At 50.9% G+C, this 24,413-nt stretch overlaps 1 protein-coding gene across 12 annotated transcripts in view; it reads right to left on the bottom strand.

Annotated features, from left to right (window-relative positions):
• Positions 1-24,413, bottom strand: part of SUN1 (Sad1 and UNC84 domain containing 1) — a 43,846-nt gene that overhangs the window by 12,905 nt on the left and 6,528 nt on the right. For 3 of the 12 annotated variants that reach the window (XM_065923634.1, XM_065923645.1, XM_065923635.1), the window contains exons 2-15: positions 21,709-21,845; positions 17,415-17,511; positions 14,035-14,184; positions 12,306-12,490; positions 9,414-9,440; positions 9,130-9,306; positions 4,421-4,621; positions 3,908-3,991; positions 3,610-3,720; positions 2,546-2,644; positions 1,927-2,020; positions 1,288-1,346; positions 991-1,136; positions 95-271 (exon numbers count right to left, since the gene is read on the bottom strand). In XM_065923634.1, the coding sequence (XP_065779706.1) occupies positions 95-271; positions 991-1,136; positions 1,288-1,346; positions 1,927-2,020; positions 2,546-2,644; positions 3,610-3,720; positions 3,908-3,991; positions 4,421-4,621; positions 9,130-9,306; positions 9,414-9,440; positions 12,306-12,490; positions 14,035-14,184; positions 17,415-17,491 (1,587 nt within the window). In that variant the 5' untranslated portion in view covers positions 17,492-17,511; positions 21,709-21,845. The remainder of the gene's footprint in view (positions 1-94; positions 272-990; positions 1,137-1,287; positions 1,347-1,926; positions 2,021-2,545; positions 2,645-3,609; positions 3,721-3,907; positions 3,992-4,420; positions 4,622-9,129; positions 9,307-9,413; positions 9,441-12,305; positions 12,491-14,034; positions 14,185-17,414; positions 17,512-21,708; positions 21,846-24,413) is intronic. The other 9 variants (XM_065923637.1, XM_065923636.1, XM_065923638.1 and 6 more) reach the window with 9 other exon arrangements.

Genomic DNA, 24,413 nt, shown 5'->3' with positions numbered 1-24,413 from the left:
CCGTGCCTGAGAACTCCCTGGCGTCACTATGGAGCCCGGGAGCCCGCCAGCACCAGCCCCCTTGAGATGCTGCCCCCCGCCCCACACTCCTCACCGGGGGTGACCCCCCCTCACTGCTGCCGTCCTTCCGGTCCACCCGAGCTTGCAGTTTCTGGAGCAAAGCCGCCAGCTGTCCAAGCTTCTCATCATGACTGTGACACTGTCCCGACAACGTGGCCACCTGCCTCTCCACCTCACTCATCCGACGCCAGTGGAAGGCCTCATCACCAACCTGGAGAGTAAGAGGTTCCAAAGGGGACAAAAAGACAGGACAAGTCCAGACAGCAAGAGCAGAGCGCTACAGGAGAGCGTCAACTACAGCTCACACAGCCCAAAGGAAAAGACAGAAAGACGTTCCTCAGTAGTGAGTTCCTTTACCTGGCAGCCTGTGGGTGGTTTTTATTTTTTGCTTTATGCTTTCTACATTTTCCAAAGTAATAAAAGCTCTTTTTTTAAGTGAAAATGAACTGAATGATGAGATGAATTGAAATACAGAACTTCACTGAACTTCACAGGCACTGCATTTTCACAAGCGAAGGTCTGTCCAAGCACCTTCCTAACTGCACAGAGGAGCCTGTGCTGTATCACAACCCTCCACCAGCAAAGACATTATATGATTCATTAAAGGCTTAGATGATGGTTAGCATTTGTTAACTGTGAAGTATTTTCAATTAAGGTCTGTACATTATTTTTTTAGATGTAATGCTATTATATACACTTAAAGTACCATAAGGTAAACATAACTTTCATATGAACCAGGAAACCAAAAAATCTGTGTGATCCTGGAGCAAAATTCACAGTACTTGAGGTGTGCCTGTATTCATTACTCCAACTGTTTCAGAACAGGTTAAGGAGCCCAGCTGAACTGCCCTGGAGTTTACAAGGGATGCAGAAACTCGCCTGGGAGAACAGACTGGCAGTGCCAGGAAAGCATGTCTCCTGACTGGTTACCTGCAGAGGCTGGTTGGGATGGGAGGCAGCGGGTGTGAGCGTGGTCCTGGGGTCATCCGCGCTCTGCACTCTGTGGCTTTGTGTCCAGTTTAACACAGGCAGGAGCGAAAAGACGTCACCCTGGCCCCATAATGAAACACCTGCACCTCAAAGGAGAGAAAAAGCACCTGTATACACATGTGCACACACTGCTCTTCACATGACAGATATTTAAGAGCTCTATTTATTCACCAATTCACACGCATATGCATGTGTGCATACTAGTCACGTAAGGTAACAAAGTAAAACTGTACTTACCTAGTAAAAGTAATAATGGAATGAGCAAGATTAAAAACTTGCAAATATTTCGAAGGCACCTAGGAATGAAAAGAAGTAACTTGGGAAAAGTGAAAAGCAGGGGTCACCAACATACCTGAGCTTGCTGGGTAATTTTATACAAAACACACCCCCCGCCCTCATTTTAAACTGAAAGTCCACAGGCCAAGAAGTGCAGCTAGCTTCACGCACAAGGTCAGTAGACGCCTACAAGAGAACCTGCCCATGCAGGGCTGTCCTCAGGGCCCACGTGAATAAGGCAACAGGTCAGTAAGTGTCAACACGCTGGGCTGGGTGCACAGCAGGGCACTCAGGGACCGCAGGCGCTGACCCAGGGAGGCAGCCTGGCGCCAGGGCGAGGGCACTGAGAGGGAGCCGGGGGCCGGGCCCCGTCCTGAGCACCCTCCCAGTGCTGTGATCCAGGACGCCTTGCTGAGCCTCTGCACCCCAGTTTCCTTGACGACACCTGCCTTTCCCTTTGCACAGGACTGGTTTGAAAAATTACCTAAGAATATGAAAGCACTTTGCAAAGTATAAAATGGTTAAATCAAACGAGATCATGAAATCAGCATAAAACCAGCTCTTTAAAACACCCAGCTGACATGGTATCGGTCTCCTTACCTTGTAAGAAGAAACACATTCAGCCAAGAGATCAAAGTAACAAACTGGTACCATCCAATCCCAAGCCACGAGAACACGTCAGACGCTGCCTTCCCTAGAAGGGAAAACACCAAAGGTCCTGTGGAGATGCTTTTAGGAAGAGCAAACCCCTAATGCACAGTTTCGTGAAGGCAGGACAGAAGCACAGGAAATGTGTTAACAGACACTAGAAAGTATATCAAGATGAAGTTAGGGATGAAGTATATAGGATGATGCTTAGTCATCACAGCAGGAATACCCATAACTCAAACAGGAACATAAAGAAGCCACAAAGCAACATGTCACACACAAGACAAGATACAAAAGGGAAAACCTAAGTCCATGCACTCCCAACTACAGCGAAATTAAGCAGCTAGACTTACGCAGAACCCCACACACCGAGAAACAAAGAATGCCCATGCAGCTAAAAGCACAGGATGCTATTAAAGAGTATTTTTAATAAAGGGCGGAACACGCTACACGAAGGATAAAGGCACAGAAAGCGAAAATGAAATGTTTACTTGGTTAGGTAACCAGTTTACTGCAGGTGCTTAGCCGCCAAAAGCCAAGGAGCGCTAACACGGAAGGCCAAAACAAGCACCTGGGGCGGCCGCGGCCAAGCACAGCGCCAACAGCAGCGTCCGGGACCCACGCCATCCTGCGGCTCCGGCCCTGCGCAGCGCCTGCCCCGAGAGGTGACCTGTGCCGGAGAGGACGTGGAGGAGGGGCGCTTTCAGACCCCAGCCCCGCTCCCCGGCAGAGCCGGCCAGCACCAGTGTGCACCACGCCCGCACCCGTCCCATCAGAGCCCACGGCCTCCCGGCAGGAATAGCCATGGCTCGTTTACGTCCAAGCAAGACGCTGACACCAACTTGTGAAAACCCTGCTCTGGGTCGCAAGTTTTCATTCACTTCTGCCTACGGACATGTAGGACATAAAATGCAGACGTTTCTCATAAACCCATGGGGGGCTGGCTGGCAGCTGCCCTGCATGCAGGTGCAGCGGCGGCGGGCAGAACGTGTGCCAGCAAGACACCGCAATCACATAAAGGACGTAAATGTAACACTCGCCAGCAGTTAACAGGCTCTGGGCGAGACAATGGTCACTCAGACACCAGAATGAAAATCTTCCCACACTGGTGAAAACTGGTGGAAAATATCTTGGAATCACAACTGGAAGCCCCACTGGATGACAGAATAAAACACAACAAACTTGATGCCAAATGTCACACATTATATAAGGCAGAAAACTGCTTGTGAAATCACCTGTTCTCATTTTTTAAGAGTAACCACTGGAAGTTAAACACTCACACAGCATGTGTGTGTTGACTCCTGAAAATGTTAAGTAATTTCAACTCAGCTGATGTGTAAAGACACACGGTGTTAGAGGCTTATCTTTTTTCTTTTTAATCTATAGCTTTATATTTAATTAACAATGAGAGACAAAACCACTCAGTCCGCCTCAAATGTGCTCCTCTCCACACACTTCATTTACACTAGATACACTTGCAGAGAAGCTTTTCAAGAATGAAAGTCTCCGTATTTTAAACCAAAGTTACTACTTTCCTGTAATTTTACTAAGCCCTTGAATTTCAAGCACAAAGAAACAGTAAACAAGGAGCATTTGTGAAAACACGACAGAACCAAGACAAAAGCGCCGGACGACCTGCACGGGACAAGGCGAGCCCCAGCGTCCCTGCCAGCCCTCCTGGCCACGAGAGCTGTGAGCGGGTGGTGACGTGCGTTTCCAGGCGCTTCCTCCCCTTACAGTCGTCGCCTGCAGGGGTGGGACAAGCAGTTAATCGGACAGATGGACAAACACACCCTGTCAATCTCAATGGTGCGCAGCAACGGCAGTTTGAAACAACCAGGAAACTCAATTCACGCAAACTCCCAGCCAGCGCAGCTAGTGCTGCCGGCTCCTGGCCTGAGGGCTGTGGGCCCGCGTGGCCCGCCATACTTACACAGCGACGCCCCGTTTGCATGGAGGTGGCCGTCCTCGGTGAGGGGCGCTCTTGCGTCCATCCTCCCACAATGACGGGAATGAGCTGCAACACAGGCGAGAGGGGCTGAGCCGGAATGGGGCTCTGCAGGGCACAGAGGGGCGGCGGCCACCTGCCGGGACACGCCCGCCATCACACAAGGTGGGCCTGCTTCAGTCACTTTTGAAACATCATTGTAAATGCCATTCAAATAATTTTTTTTACTTTGAAAAGGTCATAAGAATAAAAAGAGGTGCGTGTTAACTTTTTATTTACTGTTTAAATGATGATCGACATCCAGGAAACGTCCAGAACTGCAGAGAGAGAGAGGTGCAGAGTAAGGCTGCAAGCAATAGACAGAGAGTGAGCGACAGAGAAAGGCCCGCACAGGTCAAAGGGGGGGGCATGAGCTAAGCGTTGCATGGGGAAGAGTGTTTTCTCCACCTTGAAAGCGCTTGATTTGGTGGAAAAAGGAGAAAAAAATTATTTAAATACCTTTTGATTCATGGCTTTCTGACTCATAGCTTTTTGATTCACGATCTTTTGATTCACAACTTTTCAATTTGTAATTTTCTGATTCATAATTGAGCTTCATTAAAACCACTTGGAAAAGTTGCACTAAGAACGAGGCACAGGATGCCGAGGTGCGCGCGGCCAGCGACCAGGTGCCATCCCCACGGCGGGCGGCGCGGCCTGCTGAGAGACCGTGAGCAGTTACTCTTCCGGCAAGGCGGGGTGACGCACTTCAGCTAAGGCGGGACCCACCTTTTTTTTTGGCCCTGTCATGCAGCTTGTGGGATCTTAGTTCCCCAACCAGGAACTCAACCTGGGCAGTGAAAACGCGCAGTCTTGACCACTGGACAGCCAGGGCATCCCCTGGAACCCACTTTTAAGTGGGCCCCTGCTCGGCAGAGCCACAAACCAGCTGCCCCGAGGGCACTGGCGGCGCCACACGCGCCTCTCCACGGCCAGCTGTGGTGAACACGGGCTCTGAGAACACCGGGCCCCACACTTCACAACACACCACCACCTTCAGGAACTGGCAAACGGCCTCTGCCCTGACCTCTGGCCCAGTAAGCCCACTGTGCCCCCAGCCTCAGAGAGGAGCAGCCCCCTCAGAGGCGCTCCGGCAGCTCGTGCAGCCGGGGACAGAGACCCCGACACAGACACTGAGGCTCTGGAAGCTACGGTGAGCCTGGTCAAGGGTGCCTGCCCGCCCGTGGCTCCCTTTCCACAGCATCCAGCATGTCAGGACAGACGGTGCAACCCCTGTAACCTGCAACACACAGGGTGGTGTCTACACGTCACGGTGGCTAGAAATTTCCATGACTAACAGAGTTTCTTCACTGAGTGGCAGCTGAAGAACGAGGCTCATGCCTGCCCCGTGACAACCACAGGATGGCCTGGAGACAGGGCTGCCAGCCTGGGCCACCGGAAGCAGACAGACACGGCCCACTCAGCTCTGTGAGGTCAGGGCACACGTGTGAAGCCAAGGGGACTGGAGGGGTCTGAGTGCGAGTGGTTCAGAAGAAATAAGGTCAGAGCTCCAACCCTCTCCCCACATGGCCTGAGTGGAGCAGCAGGCTCCTTGTGAAACGGAGATCTGAACCAAAACACCAAAGCTGGGACCAGAACCCCCCGTCAGGCCCACTCTGTGTGCCTTCACTCACAGTCCTCTGCTGTGACACTGCAGCGTGTACTTCACACAGAGATTGGTAAAAACAGAAAAAAGTTAAGGAGGTTAATCCATGGCCTGTCTCACTGACACTCAAAAACACCAACATCCATTTTTCATTCATCGGTTGGCAACATTTAAGAGAACAAAAATACAAAGACTCCTACTTAGCAACAGAACATGAATGGGACCCCCAGCTGGCCACGCAGGAGAGCAGTCCGGGTCAGTCTGCTGGGAGGTCAACAGGAACAATCTATCTAAACTGACACTATACATCACCTGCTTTCAGCAGCGATGATAATGATTCACAAGCTGCCAGCTGGAACAATTTTTAAGTATATTTAACTGCTGATGGTGGTTTCTGCAGAGGACAGGCTCAGAGCTGCTCCTCCTCAAAGCCGGACAGCAGCATTTCAGCTGCTCCGCAGAAGCCGTGCCACGCCGTCCACTTCAACCTCAGCTGCTTGGGGTCACAGCTCTCCGACCCTGAAGTCGCCCGCCCCTCTCCCAGAAGCAGCAGACCTCTGCCCTTCCTTCTCTAAAGACTAGGCCTGGTTCAAGAAACGAAGTTCTGCTCAAAGCAACTGAGACAACTGATAAATTTTCAAAGGAATGACTTTTCATTCATCCATCTATCCTTCTTTCCTAGGTTTACACCTTATACTGGAGGACAGGTGTGTCACCTTAGGCAAGAGAAAGAACACAGAAGCCTGTGTTTTCAGATTCCAGCTCCCTGAGTCCTCCTATGGGGTCAGCCCGGGGGCCAGGCAGGCCCGAGGGGCAGCAGGCACACAGGAGCAAGTCCTGGCAGAGCCGATCTCCACGTCTCCAACACCACAGGCTTCTCACACAGATGCCGATCCTCACGGCAGAACTGAGTCTGCTCATGAGCGCAAGTCTTAACATCCTGCTCTGTTCAACACTGTTCAATGTCCAAGGAAACCATGTGCAAGGCTTTTAAGGCCTTTTTTATGTAGCCCCAAAAAATCACATTTTTTCTACAATGCACTCAGCCTAAATCAGAAGGTTTCAGACTCAGAAACTGCACAGCGCAGGCAGGACATGCGGTGTGTAGCACAGCTGTGCTGCTTTGGGCCTGCCTGCCCTGAAGACTTGTGCACGGACTCATGTACACCCAAAGAAAACAGAGTTTGTAGAAGTGTGCAAACAGCAAAGCCTGAATGTCCACCTCCACACCAACTTAACAAATTTCGATACAACCATAATGCAACATTAGGCATCAAAAAGAATCTAAGTTCATGGCAATTGCCATTTAAAATGAAACAACTTGCAAAATCACCTATTGGAAGCAAAGACAAAAACATACTCCATGTTTCTGTAGGAACATGAAAGCAAAATTTAGACTGTTAACACAACACTGAAATGATACGCTAAAATGGTAGATGGTTAAGCCCCTGTTATGTGACTTTCACCTCCTTAAAACAGCAGGACGTTCCATAACGAACAGGGTGAGGTGAAGGTCCCTCCAGAAGGGACACCAGACAGGGACTGGGGAGGAACAAGGAGGGGACTCCACTTACCTGTGCTACTTAAAGATTTCACAATGAGAAAGTAAGGGGAAAAAAAAAAAAGAAACGTGTGGGTGGGGTTAACTTGTGATTGTTATGCATATTTTGAGTAAACATGCTCATATAACAGATTCCACACAGTGTGACCTAAACCACACAACAGAGAAAGCGCCTCCGGGTTCAAGTTACAAGTTATTTTAATTTTCTTCCTTGTACACCTCTGGGGTTTTCAAAAGTTCTTTGATAAATGTTTCACTCAAATAATTAGGAACAAATTTTTTTCAAAGGTAGTAAGTTAGCACTGGCTCTACAGAGCACTGCTATGATCTAAAAGAACAAGGAGCATAGTAAGAATAGAAGCCCAAAGTATCCGTAACTGGTTTTCTCCCCCAAAACACTCAAGATCGGACTTAAGCAGGAAGTGGGGTGAGTATCCAGAAGCTGCCCTCTGAAGACCCCGCCGATAGCGCAGTGGGGCTCAGGCCACCGTCCCCAGCTGTCAGGATGAGTGGCTGGCTGCCAGCGACAGAGATGCAGCCGGGGGTGAGCAGCAGACACGACCACAGACAGGCGGCTCCGCCTGGCAGTGTGTGGGGCGCGCTTTCACCCTAAGGAGGGCGTTGCGCTCCATGCAGCAACGGCAAGCTTCAAATGCAGCCTCAATGCCTGACACGCAGCACATTAAGTGTGGAGCCCGGGCCCCAGCCCCAAGGGAGCTCCCAGAGGACCAGCGGATCGGGGCCAGGTCCAGGCTCCATCACTCGCCGGGAAGCGTCTGAAGCTGGCTGAACCCGTTTACTGGTCTGTACGATGGGGGTGATGATGCTAACAGCGACCACAACAAGGGAGACAGCTGTCCCGGAGGGCTGCTCTGAGGGCCGGGGAGGTCATGGGGCAGAGCCCTGGGCAGTGTGAGTGCACAGGATGCAAATCTCCACAGCACCCATACACGACCCCGGGACCAATTCCCTGCCCTTCCCCTCATGGTGTCCCTGCTGCTCTGCCAGCCCTGAGGAGGGCAGGAACATGGCAACCGGCAGAAGAGAGAGCCCAGCCAGGGGCTAAGGTGCAGAAATGGAACTGAGAGTCAGCCTGGGACCGTCCTCCTTCACGGCGAGACGGTCACTCGAGAAATAGGACCTGGGCGCCCTCGTGCACAGGACCCCACCCCGCCCTCCCGCACTGTCCCCTCCCAACCAGGTCCACCTGCACAGCGTGTCCCCCCTCTGTGCCAAGCAGACAGCGCTCAGACGTGAGACCAAGGGCTTGGAAACAAGGCAATGCATATTTCAAGTCAAGCGCACCCAGCCTCCCACACCTGAAGGCAAAGAGCAACTGCAGCAGCCGTGAAGCCACTGGAGGGGCACCTTGGCCAGCTGGCCCCCGGAGGAGCCTCTGTAGCTGCGTTCTCCGTGGGACCTGGCAGAGGCTGACTCTCTCCGGGAAGGTGCTGATGAGAACCGATCAAACAGGCACACGGGGGCCCAAGGGCCTCCCCCTGCCAGTCAGCGGTCGCCCCGTGAGACCCTCCGCCATGCCTGCCGCCCTCCCAAAAACGCTGGTGTGCCACGTGCCACCTAGAACTCTCGCGCTCTGGTGGGCTGTCCCACGGTCAGGCCGGTGACCCACACAGAGACCAGAGACGGCCCGCCGCCCCTTGGGGCACATGGAGCCTGTGCGCCCTTAAGGAAGAGTGCGTCTGCACGGACCACACAGCCCTGCAGGTCCATTTGGAACAGGGTTTCTCCTGCTTACTCTAAAGTTCAGACAGACAGACTCTCAAACACTCCTAGGTACAAGACCCACCACATCAAACGTAGGCTGGAAGAGGAGGAGGAGGAACAGAGCTCATTTTTGGTGCATCTCTTAAAGAATAACTTTGAGCTCAAACCTATGGTGAAGACCGTGAGGACTGTAAGACAAGGCTGATAAAAAGAAAATGAAATAGCTAGTATTTGGACATGAACCCTTTTCCTCACTTTTAAAAGAGCAAGACTTACGTTTCTGACTCCTGTCCCTGGAGTAGACCCTGGAGGCTGGGCCGCGGGCTGCAGAGCAGATGGTGAGCATGCCCCTGCGCTCCGAGAGGAGGCTGCAGTCGCTGCAGGTGTAGCCGTTACTTCCGGCCGCCTCCGCGGCCACCTCACCGTTTCCCTGAATGGTGGCTTTATTCCCACCTGGAGTTTGCAAAAAAGAGATGGCACCTGCTTGTTACAGTCTGAAGACACCTAACTAAAACCTCCATTTTGAGAAATGTGGGGGAGAAAAGGATGAAAATAATTACCTTTAAGATCTCCATCATCATCAAGACCTAAAAAACACACATTTTTTTGCTGTTGAGCTAAAATGATCAAAACAGGACAAAATGCACACAAGCAAAAGTAAAGGTTCCAATGGTTCATAAATGAATATTATGGCCCTGGTCAAGACTGACTTCCTATAAGGCCTACAATTAATGAAGATTCCTCTAGGTACCTGCAGACGTCTGCTTTCCATTCCAGGAGAAAGTGCATCTCTGAGGAAAATGCCTATACACAGTCTTTGTCTTACACACACACATCCCCCCATCTCACACACAACACCCCCCCCATCTCATACACAACACCCTCCCATCTCACACACACTCACACACCATCTGACACACACTCACAAACCCGTCTCATATGCTCACACACACCCCATATCACATGCTCAAAACACCCATCTCACAGTCACACCCCTCGTCTCACAGTCACACACCCCTGTCTCAGTCACACCCCCCATCTCACAGTCACACACCTCCATCTCAGTCACTCACCCTCATCTCAGTCACACACCTCCATCTCACACAGTCACACACCCGCCCCATCTCACAGCCACACACCCCCGTCTCAGTCACACACCCCTCATTTTAGTCACATCCCCCTCATACATTCACACACCCCCATCTCACAGTCACACCCCCTCACCTCAGTCTCACATGCTCACATCCCATCTCAGTCACACACCCCCCATCTTACAGTCACATACACTTCATCTGACACACACACCCCATCTTAGTCACACACCCATCTCACACCCCCATCTCAGTCACACACAATCTCACAGTCACACACAATCTCACAGTCACACACTCCCGTGTCACATGCTCACATTCCGTCTCAGTCACACACACCCCGTCTCAGTCACACCCCCCTCATCTCAGTCACACCCCCCTCATCTCAGTCACACCCCCCTCATCTCAGTCACACGCCCCTGCCTCACACACACACCCCCGTCTCACAGTCACACCCCCTTCATCTCAGTCACACGCCCTGCCTCAGTCACACCCCCCTCATCTCAGTCACACGCCCCTGCCTCACAGTCACACACACCCCCATCTCACAGTCACTTCCCCATCTCACACCGTCACACATCGCCATCTCAGTCACAACCCCCGTCTCACACAGTCGCACCCCCCTCATCTCAGTCACATCCCCGTCTCACAGTCACACACACCCCCGTCTCAGTCACACACACCCCCGTCTCAGTCACACACACCCCCATCTCAGTCACATCCCCGTCTCACAGTCACACAAACCCCCGTCTCAGTCACACACCATCTCACAGTCACACACCCCCGTGTCACATGCTCACATCCCGTCTCAGTCACACCCCCCATCTCACAGTCACACGCCCCTGTCTCACAGTCACAACCCCCTCATCTCAGTCACGTCCCCGTCTCACAGTCACACCTCCCGTCTCACAGTCACACACACCCCATCTCACAGTCACACACACCCGTCTCACACTCCCATCTCAGTCACACACAATCTCACAGTCACACCCCCCGGTCTCAGTCACACACCCCCGTGTCACATGCTCACATCCCGTCTCAGCCACACCCCTCCCTGTCTCACAGTCACACACACCCCATCTTACAGTCACACACACCCGTCTCACACCCCCATCTCAGTCACACACAATCTCACAGTCACACCCCCCCGTCTCAGTCACACGCCCATCTCACAGTCACACACACCCCCGTCTCAGTCACACATTCCCATCTCAGTCACACTCCCGTCTCACAGTCACACCCCCATCTCACAGTCACACCCCCATCTCACAGTCACACCCCCATCTCAGTCACACCCCCCATCTCACAGTCACACACACCCCGTCTCAGTCACACCCCCCGTCTCACAGTCACACACACCCCATCTTACAGTCACACACACCCGTCTCACACCCCCATCTCAGTCACACACAATCTCACAGTCACACACCCCCGTCTCAGTCACACGCCCATCTCACAGTCACACACACCCCCGTCTCAGTCACACTCCCGTCTCAGTCACACCCCCATCTCACAGTCACACCCCCGTCTCACAGTCACACCCCCATCTCAGTCACACCCCCCATCTCACAGTCACACACACCCCGTCTCAGTCACACCCCCCATCTCACAGTCACACACACCCCATCTTACAGTCACACACACCCGTCTCACACCCCCATCTCAGTCACACACAATCTCACAGTCACACACCCCTCGTCTCACATGCTCACACACCCCTGTGAGCAGAGGAGCAGGCAGGAACCGTAGCGCCAGTGCACTCGCCCCTCTGCTGCCCAGGCGCTACTCTGCTGGTGAGCAAAACAAAACCAACATGCAGGCCAGGCGTCCCCAGACCAGCACACGCTATTTCGAGAGCTGGTCTGCCCTCCGCGTCGCCTCAGAACAGGCAGCCTGAACGTCAAGGGGACACAGCAGCTCTCGGCCGCTCAAGCCGTGGCCCCTGCGGCTGTCGTGTCCTCTGTAGCAAGGACGGGGCGCACTGCTACTGCTCAGGAGGTCAGGTCACAGCCACCCTGCCTCTGGAGTCCGTCTGTCTTCACCAGGTTCTTCCCAATGAATCAGAAACTGCAGCCCAGAGCCTGAAACCACGCTGCTGAGTTTACCAGGGACGGCACGTCAACACCGCACAGAAGTCCCGCATTAGACCGTCATGAGCCTGGCCCGAGCCCTCCACGCCACCTTCCGCAGCAGGACACACACTTGGCCATGGGAGGTGGTTTCCTGGCGTTTCCGATCTGATTCAGAAGAAGTCCTCAAACGTTCGCTGGGCTCCCCCCACCAGGAAGGGGCAAAGCAACAAACTGGCCACAACACCTCTTCCTCTCAGGACAACCAGAGAAATCAGCAGAGACAACTCACCCCAGAAGTGGTCCACTTTGGTCTGCTCACGGATCAGAGACTCATCCAGCACGGGAGGCCGTGGACAGGCTGCGGCCTGCACGGTGCCCGAGCCACCATGGCTGACAGCCGAGGACAGGACCTTCCTCGAGCTGGGGTGGACGCTAAATGCCAACTTGTGTGTGCTGCTGCGCTGCTTGGCTAGTCTAAAAAGGAAACAGTGAGGAACGAGTCTACGAACTGTCTAGTAAATATAAATGATTACGTTTTACCAACACAAAAATCTTTGCCTGACAATGAATAGTGTTGTTAAAGTAACATTCTCCTACATCCTTCCTGCTGTAATGACACCTATTAATCTAAAAAAGGAACTGCTAAGCTAGGCTCCAAGAACTCCTTTGAAAATTGTATGCACAGGTACGTTGCAGATTACTTGGGGGCCAGGACCCCTGATAGCTCAGTTGGTAAAGAATCCTCCTGCAATGCAAGAGACCCCAGTTTGATTCCTGGGTCTGGAAGATCCCCTGGAGGAGGGAAAGGCTACCCTCTCCAGTATTCTTGGGCTTCCCTCGTGGTTCTGCTGGTAAAGAATCCGTCTGCAATGCGGGAGACCTGGGTTTGATCCCAGGGTTGGGAAGATCCCCCGGACAAGGGAAGGCTACCCACTCCAGCGTCCTGGCCCGGAGCATTCATTGGACTCTGCAGTCCACGGGGTCGCAGGGCGACCTTCACTTCGTGACCCAGAAGGGGTCAAAAAAAGACAAGTCACGGCACCACAGGCACAGCCTGCGGCTTCTCAGTCACAGTGAAGGCAGAGTCGCGTCCAGCACAGCGAGGAGAGGCTGTCACCAAATCCTTTCTGCACTGGACCCACCGTGACGATGGACACGAAGCCCAGCAAGACGAGCTCCCTGCCCTCCTCCCCAGGGACGGAGCGGAGACAGGAAGGCCCCACGAGCACACACACCAGTAAACCTAGTCCTGGAGCCACCGGGGACAGAGAAGCAGCCCGCAGAGCCAGGGTGCCCACAGCCACCCCAGTGAGCCCTCGGACCAGGACGTCCAAGAACATCGCTGCAAGTGAACCCCACGTGGCCGCAGGGGCATGGTGTGCGAGCAGTCCTGTGGACGGGGCGGTGGCGCCACGGAGGTCCACGCCCAGCCCTGCTGTCAGGCCAGAGGCCTGTCCTCCCACCAGTCAGCATCCCCACTCCCGAGAGACAACTACTCAGGCTGGAGACTCATCGCTCTTAACGCGAGCAATGCTAAAGGAGAGCTGTTAATTTCATTCTTCATCTCTAAATGGCACAGGGATCCTGCACACTCCTTCTTGGGCACAAATAAGTGATGGGCACGTGGAGAGTTCCAAAATCACGTCAACAAGACAACCATAAAGACAGGTAAACATCTAAACTTAGGCATGTGCCCGTCGGTCCACACACAGTTTGTGACCAGACTGCAGCAATGACGACAGAGACGCTGCAGGGCCGTGAGACGGCGGGCAGGCCCCCTCTCTCCCCACCGGGAGCCCGCACGCGGCCGAGATGGGGACACTGGCCCGAAAGCAGGGGTGTCCTCGCCCTCTAGACCGACGCCAGACGACCCGCACACCCCAGGCCTGGCTTCAGCCTGGTCCACAGCCGGGCTACAGCCACGTGAGCACCGGTCTGTGTGCACACACGTAACGGCAGACTGCCAACAGCAGGGTCTACAGGCCGGAACGCGGAGCACCGGTCCCCGTCTCGCTCACCTGGCCGCGCTGTCCCCGGCGGGGCCGTCCCCGGCAGCGCGGGCTGTGGTGACCAGGCGCAGACTGCGGCGGGACATTCTTGGAGAATCAAATACAGGATCCAACTTGTGTTCAGTCTCGAAATCCAGAGCATCAGAAGAATAACTTGAACTAGAAGGAAAAAAACCTTGTCAGAGATAAACACCAATTATAGCACCACTTTTAAAGCAAACAGAACGTGCAATCTAGTGTGAATTTTTAAAAACAGCCATTAGGATGTGAAGCCTTTCCTACAAAGCAAAAGCAAGCTGGGACCAACTCGGCCCACAGCTGACACGTCTTCCATGGGCTCTGACCACAGCCCCTGCCTGGGGTTCAGGTCTAGGCCTGGCTCTGGAAGTGCGAGAGACGCGCTGAAGTCACCAGCATCCTTCCATGGGCCGTGAAGTCAACACTGTCAGAAAACTACAACCTTTACTGTCAATAGTGGACCCTGCCTGATAACGCAGTTAATGAAACAGGGAGCCCAGCAAGCTGCTGAAAAATCAAAGAAGAGGAAAGGAAAAGCCAGTGACTGAGCCAACAGCGCCACTTTGCGTCTAATTCATCGTTAAGTCCAGAGACGGATGGTACAAAGAAAACCCACTTCCATGTAATTTCCTTAAACCAAAACACAGGTCCTTCTGCACTGTCAGCAAACTTTCCAGATCCGGGAACATGAGTGGAGAACCTGCTCGGTGCCTCGTGGGGGCGGGGGTCCTAGAGACAGTCCAGCAGCTAGGCAGGACAGTGAGGACTCCACACCTCCAGGAGGTGAGCTCACACCCCGGCAGGAAGGAGGAAGGTGAGGGAGAGGGCACAGCTGCCACAGGCAGCAAAGCAGGGGAAAAGTAAATTGCAGCCCAAGGCACAAGGGTGGGGCTGCATGAACTTGGGCCTGGTTGCAAACAAAGGCCTTCTGGAAGCAGAGGGAGACCTGCTCCCTGGGAGGCCCTGGGCAGGCCCAGTGGTTTATCAGCCGGAGGTGGAGACTCTGGAGACACCTGGGGGCATGTCCACAAGGCAGCAGAACAGGCCCCAGTCAAGGCAGCAGACCACTGGGCTAAGGATCTGGACATCCAGGGTAACCAGGAGCATCTAAGTAAAGTAAATGGGCTTTACATTTCTGCAATTTACATTATAAAAACATTTTCAGAAGCGCCCCTGGTGGCTCAGTGGTAAAGAATTTGCCTGCCAATGCAGGAGACACAGTTGGATCCCTGATCCTAAAGATCCCGTATGCCACAGAGCAACTAATCCCCTGCACCAAAACTATTGAGCCTGTGCTCTAGAGCCTAGGAGTCTCGAGCACTGAGCCCACGAGCTGCAACTCCAGAAGCCTGTATGCCGTACAGCCCATGTTTCACAAGGAGAAGCCACCACACTGAGAAACTTCACGTCACAACTAGAGAGCAGGCCCCATTCTCCACAGCATTTCAGGCAGATTTTTACCCTCTGAACCACCAGGGAAGCCCACTTTAGGTCTGACACCGAAACATGTTAAATCAAACCAACCGAAAACCAACACAAATAGCTTCAAGCTGCTGTGTCTATTTGAGGCATCACCGATAACTTAAGGAAAAGGTTCTTAACTTTAGAGGCTGGAGTGGAGGCAGGACAAAGTCTGCACTAACCCACACTGAATAGTGAGGATGCTAAGCTCAACATAATTTTAATTAATACAAAATATAGTTACTACTCTTCCAAAATTACTTTACATAATTTTCTTAAATGAAAACTGTAATTATTTCAAGTCAGAATTCACCACATAGATGTGGACACCACAACACCCCTCCACCAACTTCCTCTTCCGAGATGTGGGCCTCGACCCCCGGGGCACTGGGGTTCCCATCTGGGCTGGCCGAGGGCCAGACGGTGCCTGCCGCCCGCAGAGGTCTCGAGCCTGAGTCTCACACCCTCCCATGAACTGGTCCTCTCCCAGGCCCTCCTCCTGTGCCCTCCCAGGCTGCGAAGTCACCCTTGCCCCTCCCTCCCATCAACCACAAGGCCTCCAGTGTTCCCTCCCAAACCGCCCACCCTGCCCAGCACTGCCCGAGCCCTGAGCCCTGTGCCCATGGAGTCTCAGCTGAACGTCTGCCAGGCTCTGCAGAGCACCGTCCCCGTTCTGAAGACCCACACAAACCTGGTCCCACCCCTCTGGGTGGAAACCCTGTGCTGACTGCCCTCCTCCCACCAGCACAGCTCAGCCTACCTGCCTTTCCCACCCCAGCCCTCATCCACCTCCGAGGCTCTGCCGGAGTGACCTGACTGAAACAAACAGTGCTGCTCTCCCAAGGGAGAGATCCAGATAAAGGGATGTTTAAAGACTGTATTTAAAATGGATCATAAAAACAGATAAATAACTATAAAAACAAAATTAAATGGGCTATAAAAACTAAAAATAAATTACCAAGAATTATTTTTATGCTCCACAAATACAGAACAAGGAAGAGTTTTAGTTGAGTTGGCCCACTCATTTTGTTCTAAAATACTACAGACTTTCCATATAAACAGTACATGTTACTGTGGAAAAGCATGACATGATCTAAACTTGTGACTAAAAACTCAAATCATTAACTATCAGGTTTGAGTAATGCTGCTACGAAGTATGTTTCTGAAAATACCTTCCAATTTTCTTTAAGTTTCGATCACACTTTTAATTTTTAGAAGACAAGTCATTGATAAAACTGACACTAGCATCTTTACTGTGTGCTCTAAACATCTTGCCAGGATGCAGAGATTTTTCTGTCTGCTAATCAAATCCGCACCAACCTAGGAACATCATCCCTTTGACACTGGCTCATAACTTTACCATACTTAAGTTTCATCTCAACTGTCCCTTCTACTTGGTAAACTAGAAAGGCAAAGAGCAAGTGAATGCCTCCTAAGACTCAGACTTCCAGGCGCAGCACAAAATCACAATACAAATAAAAACAGGAGACCCAGCACTGCATCCGCCAGAAGTCGTGCTCCAGAAACCGAGGCTTCACCAAGACTCTGCTCAGGGTGCCTCCTCTCAAGGGCAAATCACTTTCCAGGTTACTTCTGTTAACTTTAAACTGCTCAGCCATCAACATAAATCACAAACCCCAACATGACCACAGAGATGTGCTCTTGAGACCACAGCCCCCTGGGTGGAGGCTAAATCAGTCATTTGCAGTGATGAATCACTGAGTCATCAGAAACATTTGGTTTTCAAAAAAACCCCTCATAATTTCCATGTCAGTTTAGCAGTTTTGTAAAACCAGAGCATAACATAAACTTCACAGGCATTTTCACTTTCAACACAAAGCAGCTGGGTGCAAGTGCTATGAACCCCCACTACCCCCCGGCATTCAAGACGACGCACACGTGCAGCTCACCTGAGTGCATACGTGTAGCCCGTGTTCTCGGGCACAAACTGCGGAGGGGTGTACGTGTGGAGCCGAGAGAAGTCCATGCTCACGGTCTCAAAGCATACTGCAGAGAGTGGGAAAAGCAACGCAGGCTGTTAAAGGCTGGGACACACAGAGGAGACCTGTATAAACTGACTCAAGAGCTGCCGTCAACACTTCGATCAAACAGGGCCAGTTGGAAGTTAAAGCAGGGTTGCTTTTTTCCTTTTAAGCAAAGGAGACAAGTTTTCTCATGGCTCCAAGTCCAGAGTGTAGTTAGTTGTTAGACTGAGTTCCCTAAAATGATAAATCTACAAAAGCAAAGGGGGAAATCCTAGATCGATTGACTGAAAATGAAGAGAAAACAGAGAGTAGCTCAGAACCCTCTTCAGAGCGTATTTTTTAAATCCCTGAGGTGTCGAAACCTTCTCGCGCCTCGGGAGTAAATTTTCGTTGTTATTAAGTAAAACAGCACTGACTCTTGTTCCACGTTAAGATCACCCCAGGCTTTCCTCGAGAGTCAAGTTTTTTTAATTATACAAGTGCCTCAGAATCAGAAGACTGCAGGCTGAATAAGAGAGAAGCTACAAGCTCTGGCTACACTTTTATTTTTCCCCCAAAAAAACACAGATTATTTTTAAATTTAAAAGTTTTGAACATATTGTTTTCAAGGTTGTCATCCAGATTTCTTTGAAATGACTCAAATTTTCCTCTGGTTAAAAATATACACTTCAAAAAAAAAGAAAAAAAAAAAAAAAAAACACCACCACACCCTCATAGGAGTAACATGAATCTTAATCTGTTGTTCAAAAACCAAGGAAGATAAACCTGGACAAAAAAAATCACGCATAAATGACTGATTTCTATAAACTAAGCCAAAAGTACTTAAAATTCACCCCATATTCTTTGAAACAATGCAGGTAGACTTTTAAAAACTAAGTTCCCACAGAAACAAACACCACACACACAAAAAAACGAACACCACTGTTTACATGTTGGGACTGTCACCATGCCGACTAATTTCGACACTGCCCCACCCCTCCTGGGGAGCTGGCTCGTGGGTCCAGGCAGCACAGGCGCCAGACAAGGACAATCACACTATTAACAGACACCTGGAGCTCCTGCTGCCAAGAGCAGCGCCCGACGCGAGCCCACGTCTGTGTTCAGCACCCGCCCACAGGCCTCCCTGTGTCCCCCTCCGGCGGCAGCCGAGCCCAGGTTCGGCGCGGGTTCCGCGGGCGGGGCTGGACCCAGCAGAGGGTAACAATGGCTCTGCCGGAGCTCCGCGAGCTTACCAGGCAACCAGAGTAGCCTCAACACGGAATCTGCTCCCAGCCCCAGCTTCATTCCCAAAGCGACCTTTCACTTGGCTGTCTACCACCCGCTCAGTACCATCCCCAGGTTAAAGCGGTTCTCACTGCTGCTTTTGTTTTAATGACGGTTTTATTTCATCATTTCCAAACCTGTACCTTTTTAAAAATTATTTATTTATTTATGGCTGTGCTGGTCTTCGCTGCTGCAAGGCTTTCTCCAGTTGCAGCGAGCATCGGCTGCTCTCGCCGCGGCCGGCACAGGCGTCTCACCGCAGCGGCTTCTCTTGCTCCGTGTGGTACCCAGGGTCTCAGGTGCCCAGGCCCAGCAGCTGGGGTGCACGGACACGGCTGCTCCTCAGCGCCCGGATCAGGGGTCGAACCCGTGTTTCCTGCGTTGGCAGGTGGATTCTACCACATGGCCACCAGGAAAGCCCCGCTGCAGAAGAGTTTGACCAATGAGTCTACAACTCGTATTCAATACAACCCAGTGAACTGAGTATTTGGATCGGTTCACACAAAGTCATTTGCAAAGTTATAAACGACTGAGCGGCAGGTGACCGAGAGCCAAGCAGCACTGAAGTATCACGACGATGACGTAGAGACATCAGAACGCCCGGCTGAGAGCAAGGCCGACTCCGCGGGTCTGGGCTCTGACCCCAGCTCTGCCACGAGCCGCCTGCACCAGCTCCTCACGCTCAGGCCGCTCTGTGAGTGGTGGCAGAGCTCCAGGCAAGGCCGCAGAAGGGCTGCAGGGAAGGCCAGCCCATGACTGAGAAGAGAAGAGCCTGGAGAGGAGGCCATTCGAAGAACTGACAGCCTTTTTACTTTATTCTATTTGCAATGTACCTATAATACTTTCTAACTTCATTTACTTGAAGTATAGTAGATTTACAAGATTTCAAGTGTATAGCAAAGTAATTCAGTTATACATACATACAAACATATACACAAATACAAAGTACTTTTTATCCTTTTCCATGATAGGTTACTACACGATATTGAATACAGTCCCCTTTGCTATAAAATAGGCCCCTGTTGTCTGCTTAGTACAGTCTTTTTATTTTAAGAAAAGTTACATTAATATGTTCTCACGTTTTCATCTACCTAAAAGAGAGGTTAATTTCTAATGGATAACTGTTTTCAAAGCTGTCAGAAGCAAAGGACCAGCTATAACCACAGCACTCAGCCTGGTTCTTCCTATCGATGAGACAGATGAAGCTGAGCGATACCACCCTTGTCAGGCTTAACGGAGGACTTCTGCCACAATTCAAAAAGAAATGTGACTTCTTGTCTCTGAAATAAAGTTCTATCCAAGAACCAAGTGTAGCTACTGGCCATCAGACGAGTTTCCTACCATGAGCAGGATAGGGTTACAGCAGAGTGACCGCGTAAACGTCCTACAGGCGACAACAGAGACACAAGCTGGGTGGCAGGCACGTGGAAGGCTTTTGGCTAAATGTTTTATGAGGGGAGCTTCAAACGTAAAACACCCAAGGATTAACACCGTGGAGACAGCACTGGTGTGGACACACAGCTCTAGGAAGACCCGCACGGTCTGGAGGAAAGGCACGCGGGAGACGGTGGAGGGCAGTCTTGGCCATGCTGGTCGGAGCTCAGCGGCCACAGGAGTGGCAGGAACGGGAGACTGAGGTCAGTGCTCTTACTTTTCCCTACTCACGCTGACTTCACTCCTGTAACCACAGACTTTGTGTTCAGTACACACGTGTAACAGCTTCTGCAAAGCCCACCCCTGTCTAATCAGACTGCGGCTCAGGGAAATGCCGCGCTGGCCTGACTGCCTCCAGTGCCCAGAAAACCACCTCCCCACGCAGACCCTCCCAAAGCAGAGCTGGGTACAAAGGCTGCAGCAAGCTTGACTCAGAAGCGCGCCGAAGGGGGAGGCGTGCTGCCCTGCGCTCAGTGTGGACGCGGCTCGGGGTGCAGGCGTGCTGCTCCTCTCCACCCTGCTTCTCCTCTGCCAACTCTGCTGCCTCAGTCTGCCTCCCTGGACACATCATGATGTGGCTTCACAACACTTTAAAATTAATCTCTAGTTCCTTTCATAAAACACGAACATTAGATAAAATTATAGAATAAAATAAAGCTAACGAGAATTAAATGATGCATGTAAAGCAATGCCTGATACATGGCAAATGCTCATCAGGTAAGCTTTAATTATTTTGTGGAATACAGTTACAAAGTCTGTTTTAATTGTTTTTTAAAGAAGAATTTTTTCCTTTGTCTTCTGAGTTAACAATTCCCAAGACTGAAGAGTCACTCACCCCAGCCTCAGTGAAAGAGAAAGTCCAACGGCGGCTCAAAGGGCCGCGCCCCAGAGCCCGCAGGCAGAAGGCCACCCCAGCCTCGGCTCAGCAGGACCCCCAGCAGCAGTCTTCCCGCTGCAGGGCCTGACGTGTCCCCAGAGCCGCTCCCGGCTACTCTTACACCATCGCTACTTCAAGCCCGAGTGTAACCTTAGAACCTTCCCACTTGCAGCAGGGCCTGAAGGTGGCCTCAGCCTGTGACTTGAGGGAGATCAGATTTGCATTTATAATCTGAGTAGTATTGAAAGAGCAAGTGAAATAATGAATTGAAAATGCTTTCATCAGCATCAGAAAATCCTGAAAAGAATTCCAAGTCAACATTTTGCAAACACATGTGTTTATAAGGAGCTGTCCTATGCAGACTTCACTGTCCTCATTTCTCTAGTCTCTTTCAGGCCTCACCCTTCTCCCAATGGTGTCACCACCGAGCTGACCTCCTCACGGGCCATGTGTCCTCTGCGTCCCTAATGCGGACATGGCGGGGCGCACGGCGGAGCCAGGCTCACACCAGGGCACCTCCAGGCCCAGCAGGCTAGCGTGGGGGGGAGGGAGGGGGTGCTCCCTGGGAAAGAGTGCTCCTGAACAGCGTTCAAACTGCCGGTCCCAAGTGGAGGCAGTGGGGGTGGCGGGGAGTGCAGTGCTCACCTCAGCAGATGCGGCCGTGAGTGGAGAAGGAAGTTCCAGTGTCACCCTCTGATCGTGTCCCAGCGGCCACGCACACAGGCCAGCATGCACGGGCGAAAAATGGTCCTCTGTCTAGGCTGCAGACGCTGGTCTCAAACCTAGGAAATGAAATAAGTGTCGTTAACCAACACGCAGATCCTAGCGGGGCTTTAAAGTATGAGTTAAGATGCCTCATCGGTGACACTTGGCTCCTCCTTTAAAGCTCTCCCCTTGCCCAGGGCACACTGTAATATTTACACCATGTGGGAGAAGTAAAATAAAAAGTTCAGTTTTTGTTCTTGAATGCTTTGGTCAAAAGTGGATTTTAGTTCTACCACGACATATAATTTGAATCTCTACTATTTAGAATATTTGTACTCATCTAGTAGCAATCTAGAAGACATGCCTGAAAAATATTAAAAATTACAAGTCACATGGTTGAAAATAGAGACTGAAGCAAATGGCAATACCAAAGAAAGAAAATAAAACTGTTAACAGCACTGAAATAAATTAGCACAAAATATTTTCTTAGGAAATGCTATCAGTTCTTAAATAAAACTAGAAAAAATCAAACTTTAAAAATGGTCTGCAGCATTTCTTCTCATTATTATAAACCACAAGCATCATCATCTAGTAGGTAATTATTTTTTATTAAACCATGTATAAGGCTATCAGAATTTGCTCCAAAGGCACTGTGTTTGTAAAGACAAGCAAGTCACAAATCAAGGTTTCTATGAACTGATGGGGTTGCTGACCAAGTGGGCCGAGCCCAGAAGTGAGCCTGATGGACACAGGCTGACACGGCTTCCCTGCACAAATCCTCAGGGGCAACAGGACCGCCTTGTCAGCCCCCGCCAGAATCCCCTGTGAGCACCGCACCCCGCCCTCAGGAAGTGCAGCCGTCCAAGGGGTCGGTGCCAGACAGCACCCTCCCCTCTCTGGGCACAGGGCCAGACACCATCTGCCGCAGGCCACATCCAAGGCCCTGAGCTGACGGCGGAGGCCGCACTGCCCGCCCCAGGCCCTCGCACCCGCACACAAGGCCCAGCCTCACTCCCACCAACCCTGCACTGCACAGGGTTTGGTTGTCAACGTGCACCTGTGAGATCTGGTATTTCTTTATTACATGCCTTGTAGAGAAGAATTTTAAATCTGAAATTCAGAGGTGCCCTTTATAGTGATTTTTAAAAAATCAGTACTGTATCTTATTGGTGATTTTGGCCTCACTGCAGGGCATGTGGGATCTTAGTTCCCTGACCAGGGACTGAACTCGCACGCCCTGTGGTAGAAGCGCAGAGTCTTAACCACTGGACTGTCTGGGAAGTCCTGAGTACTCTACTTTAACATAATCACTTGCTCAGACTTAATCCTGTTAAAACTACATAACATAGAGACTAAAAATATTAGTTATATTTGTCTACAGATTAGAAATAAATATAAACTGGCTTAGAAATGATTGTTTTCCAAACATCATATTCAATGTAATTACTTCCACAACATAATAAACAGGAATTGGCATATTACCTACCTGTTTTCATTTTAAGGAAGCAAAACATTGCTAGTTTATGGAAAACTATGATTTATACTTGTAAAGAGTCGGACATGACTGAGCAACTTTACTTACTTAAAAAATAACCTCGTTCTTTAAAACAGCTAATCAGAAACAAATGAGTATAACTTAAAAATATATGAAAGATCTTTACAGAATATTATATTTGTTTTATATATATACTTGAATATATTTTTAAAACTTCAAGAAAAATACTACACTAAATTTAATTGTAAATTACAGAGAATGAGACTACCCCGTCTGGGACTGTTCATTTTTTTAAAGAGTAGGTCTGCTAAATGGGACAAGAATCTGAAACAGAACAGATACGTGTGAGTGTGACTGAATCACTCTGCTGCACATCTGGAATTTACACAACGCTGTTCATCAACTATGCTCCAGGACAGAATAAAAAGTTTTTAAAAATGAGGAGTAGGTTTTGGTCTTATAATTTAAACAATTAATCCAGTAACTATTATTTTCAAAAAGAAAAAGAAGGCCAGTCTTCATCTGTGAAGCTGCGTGAGGTGGCCTGACCTGGGGTTAGGGTTAGGTTCAGTGGCGGGAGCCGAGCCCTTGCACTGCGGCAGGACTCGGCCAGTCACCACCCCCCGCCTGCCCAGCTCGAGGGTGAGAACACCCAACAGGAGTCAGGTATTAGCAGCAGCAACTCTGTACTGACAGCTGACAGCCAAGATCTGAGGTTTCTTTTTTCAGAAATGGTGAAATAGGAAAAGAGGCAGGCTATATAGCTTTGTTTACATAATAGCAGCGTTTTCGGGGAAATAACTCCTTCTACATGAAGATGCACTATCACCTGCTTACATCTCCCAATGATACGTGCTCCAGAAGGTTTTAATAAAACCTGTGTTTCCTCTCACAGGGAGATCTGCCTCAGTGTTTCAGCAAAGGCAAATTACTTTCTGCCTATTACTGTAAAGGGTTTTTCTTTTTAGAAGACAGAAAACATGACCTCACAGTTCTCAGACCCAGAGTGCACTGAGTTTCCTTCCAGCGGTGCGGTCAGAAGAGCTGCGCCCGGCACCTCCCCTGGTAAAGAGTTCGGTGACAGCAAGGGATGGAGGGTCTTCCGGGGCAATGCCGGGCGGTGGTCTGGGGCCCCCACACCCTACAGGCT

Source organism: Muntiacus reevesi, chromosome 2, assembly GCF_963930625.1.
Source record: "Muntiacus reevesi chromosome 2, mMunRee1.1, whole genome shotgun sequence".
Classification (NCBI taxonomy): domain Eukaryota; kingdom Metazoa; phylum Chordata; class Mammalia; order Artiodactyla; family Cervidae; genus Muntiacus; species Muntiacus reevesi.
Note: the sequence above shows the minus strand (reverse complement) of the source record. Positions and strands in the feature narration are given on the sequence as shown.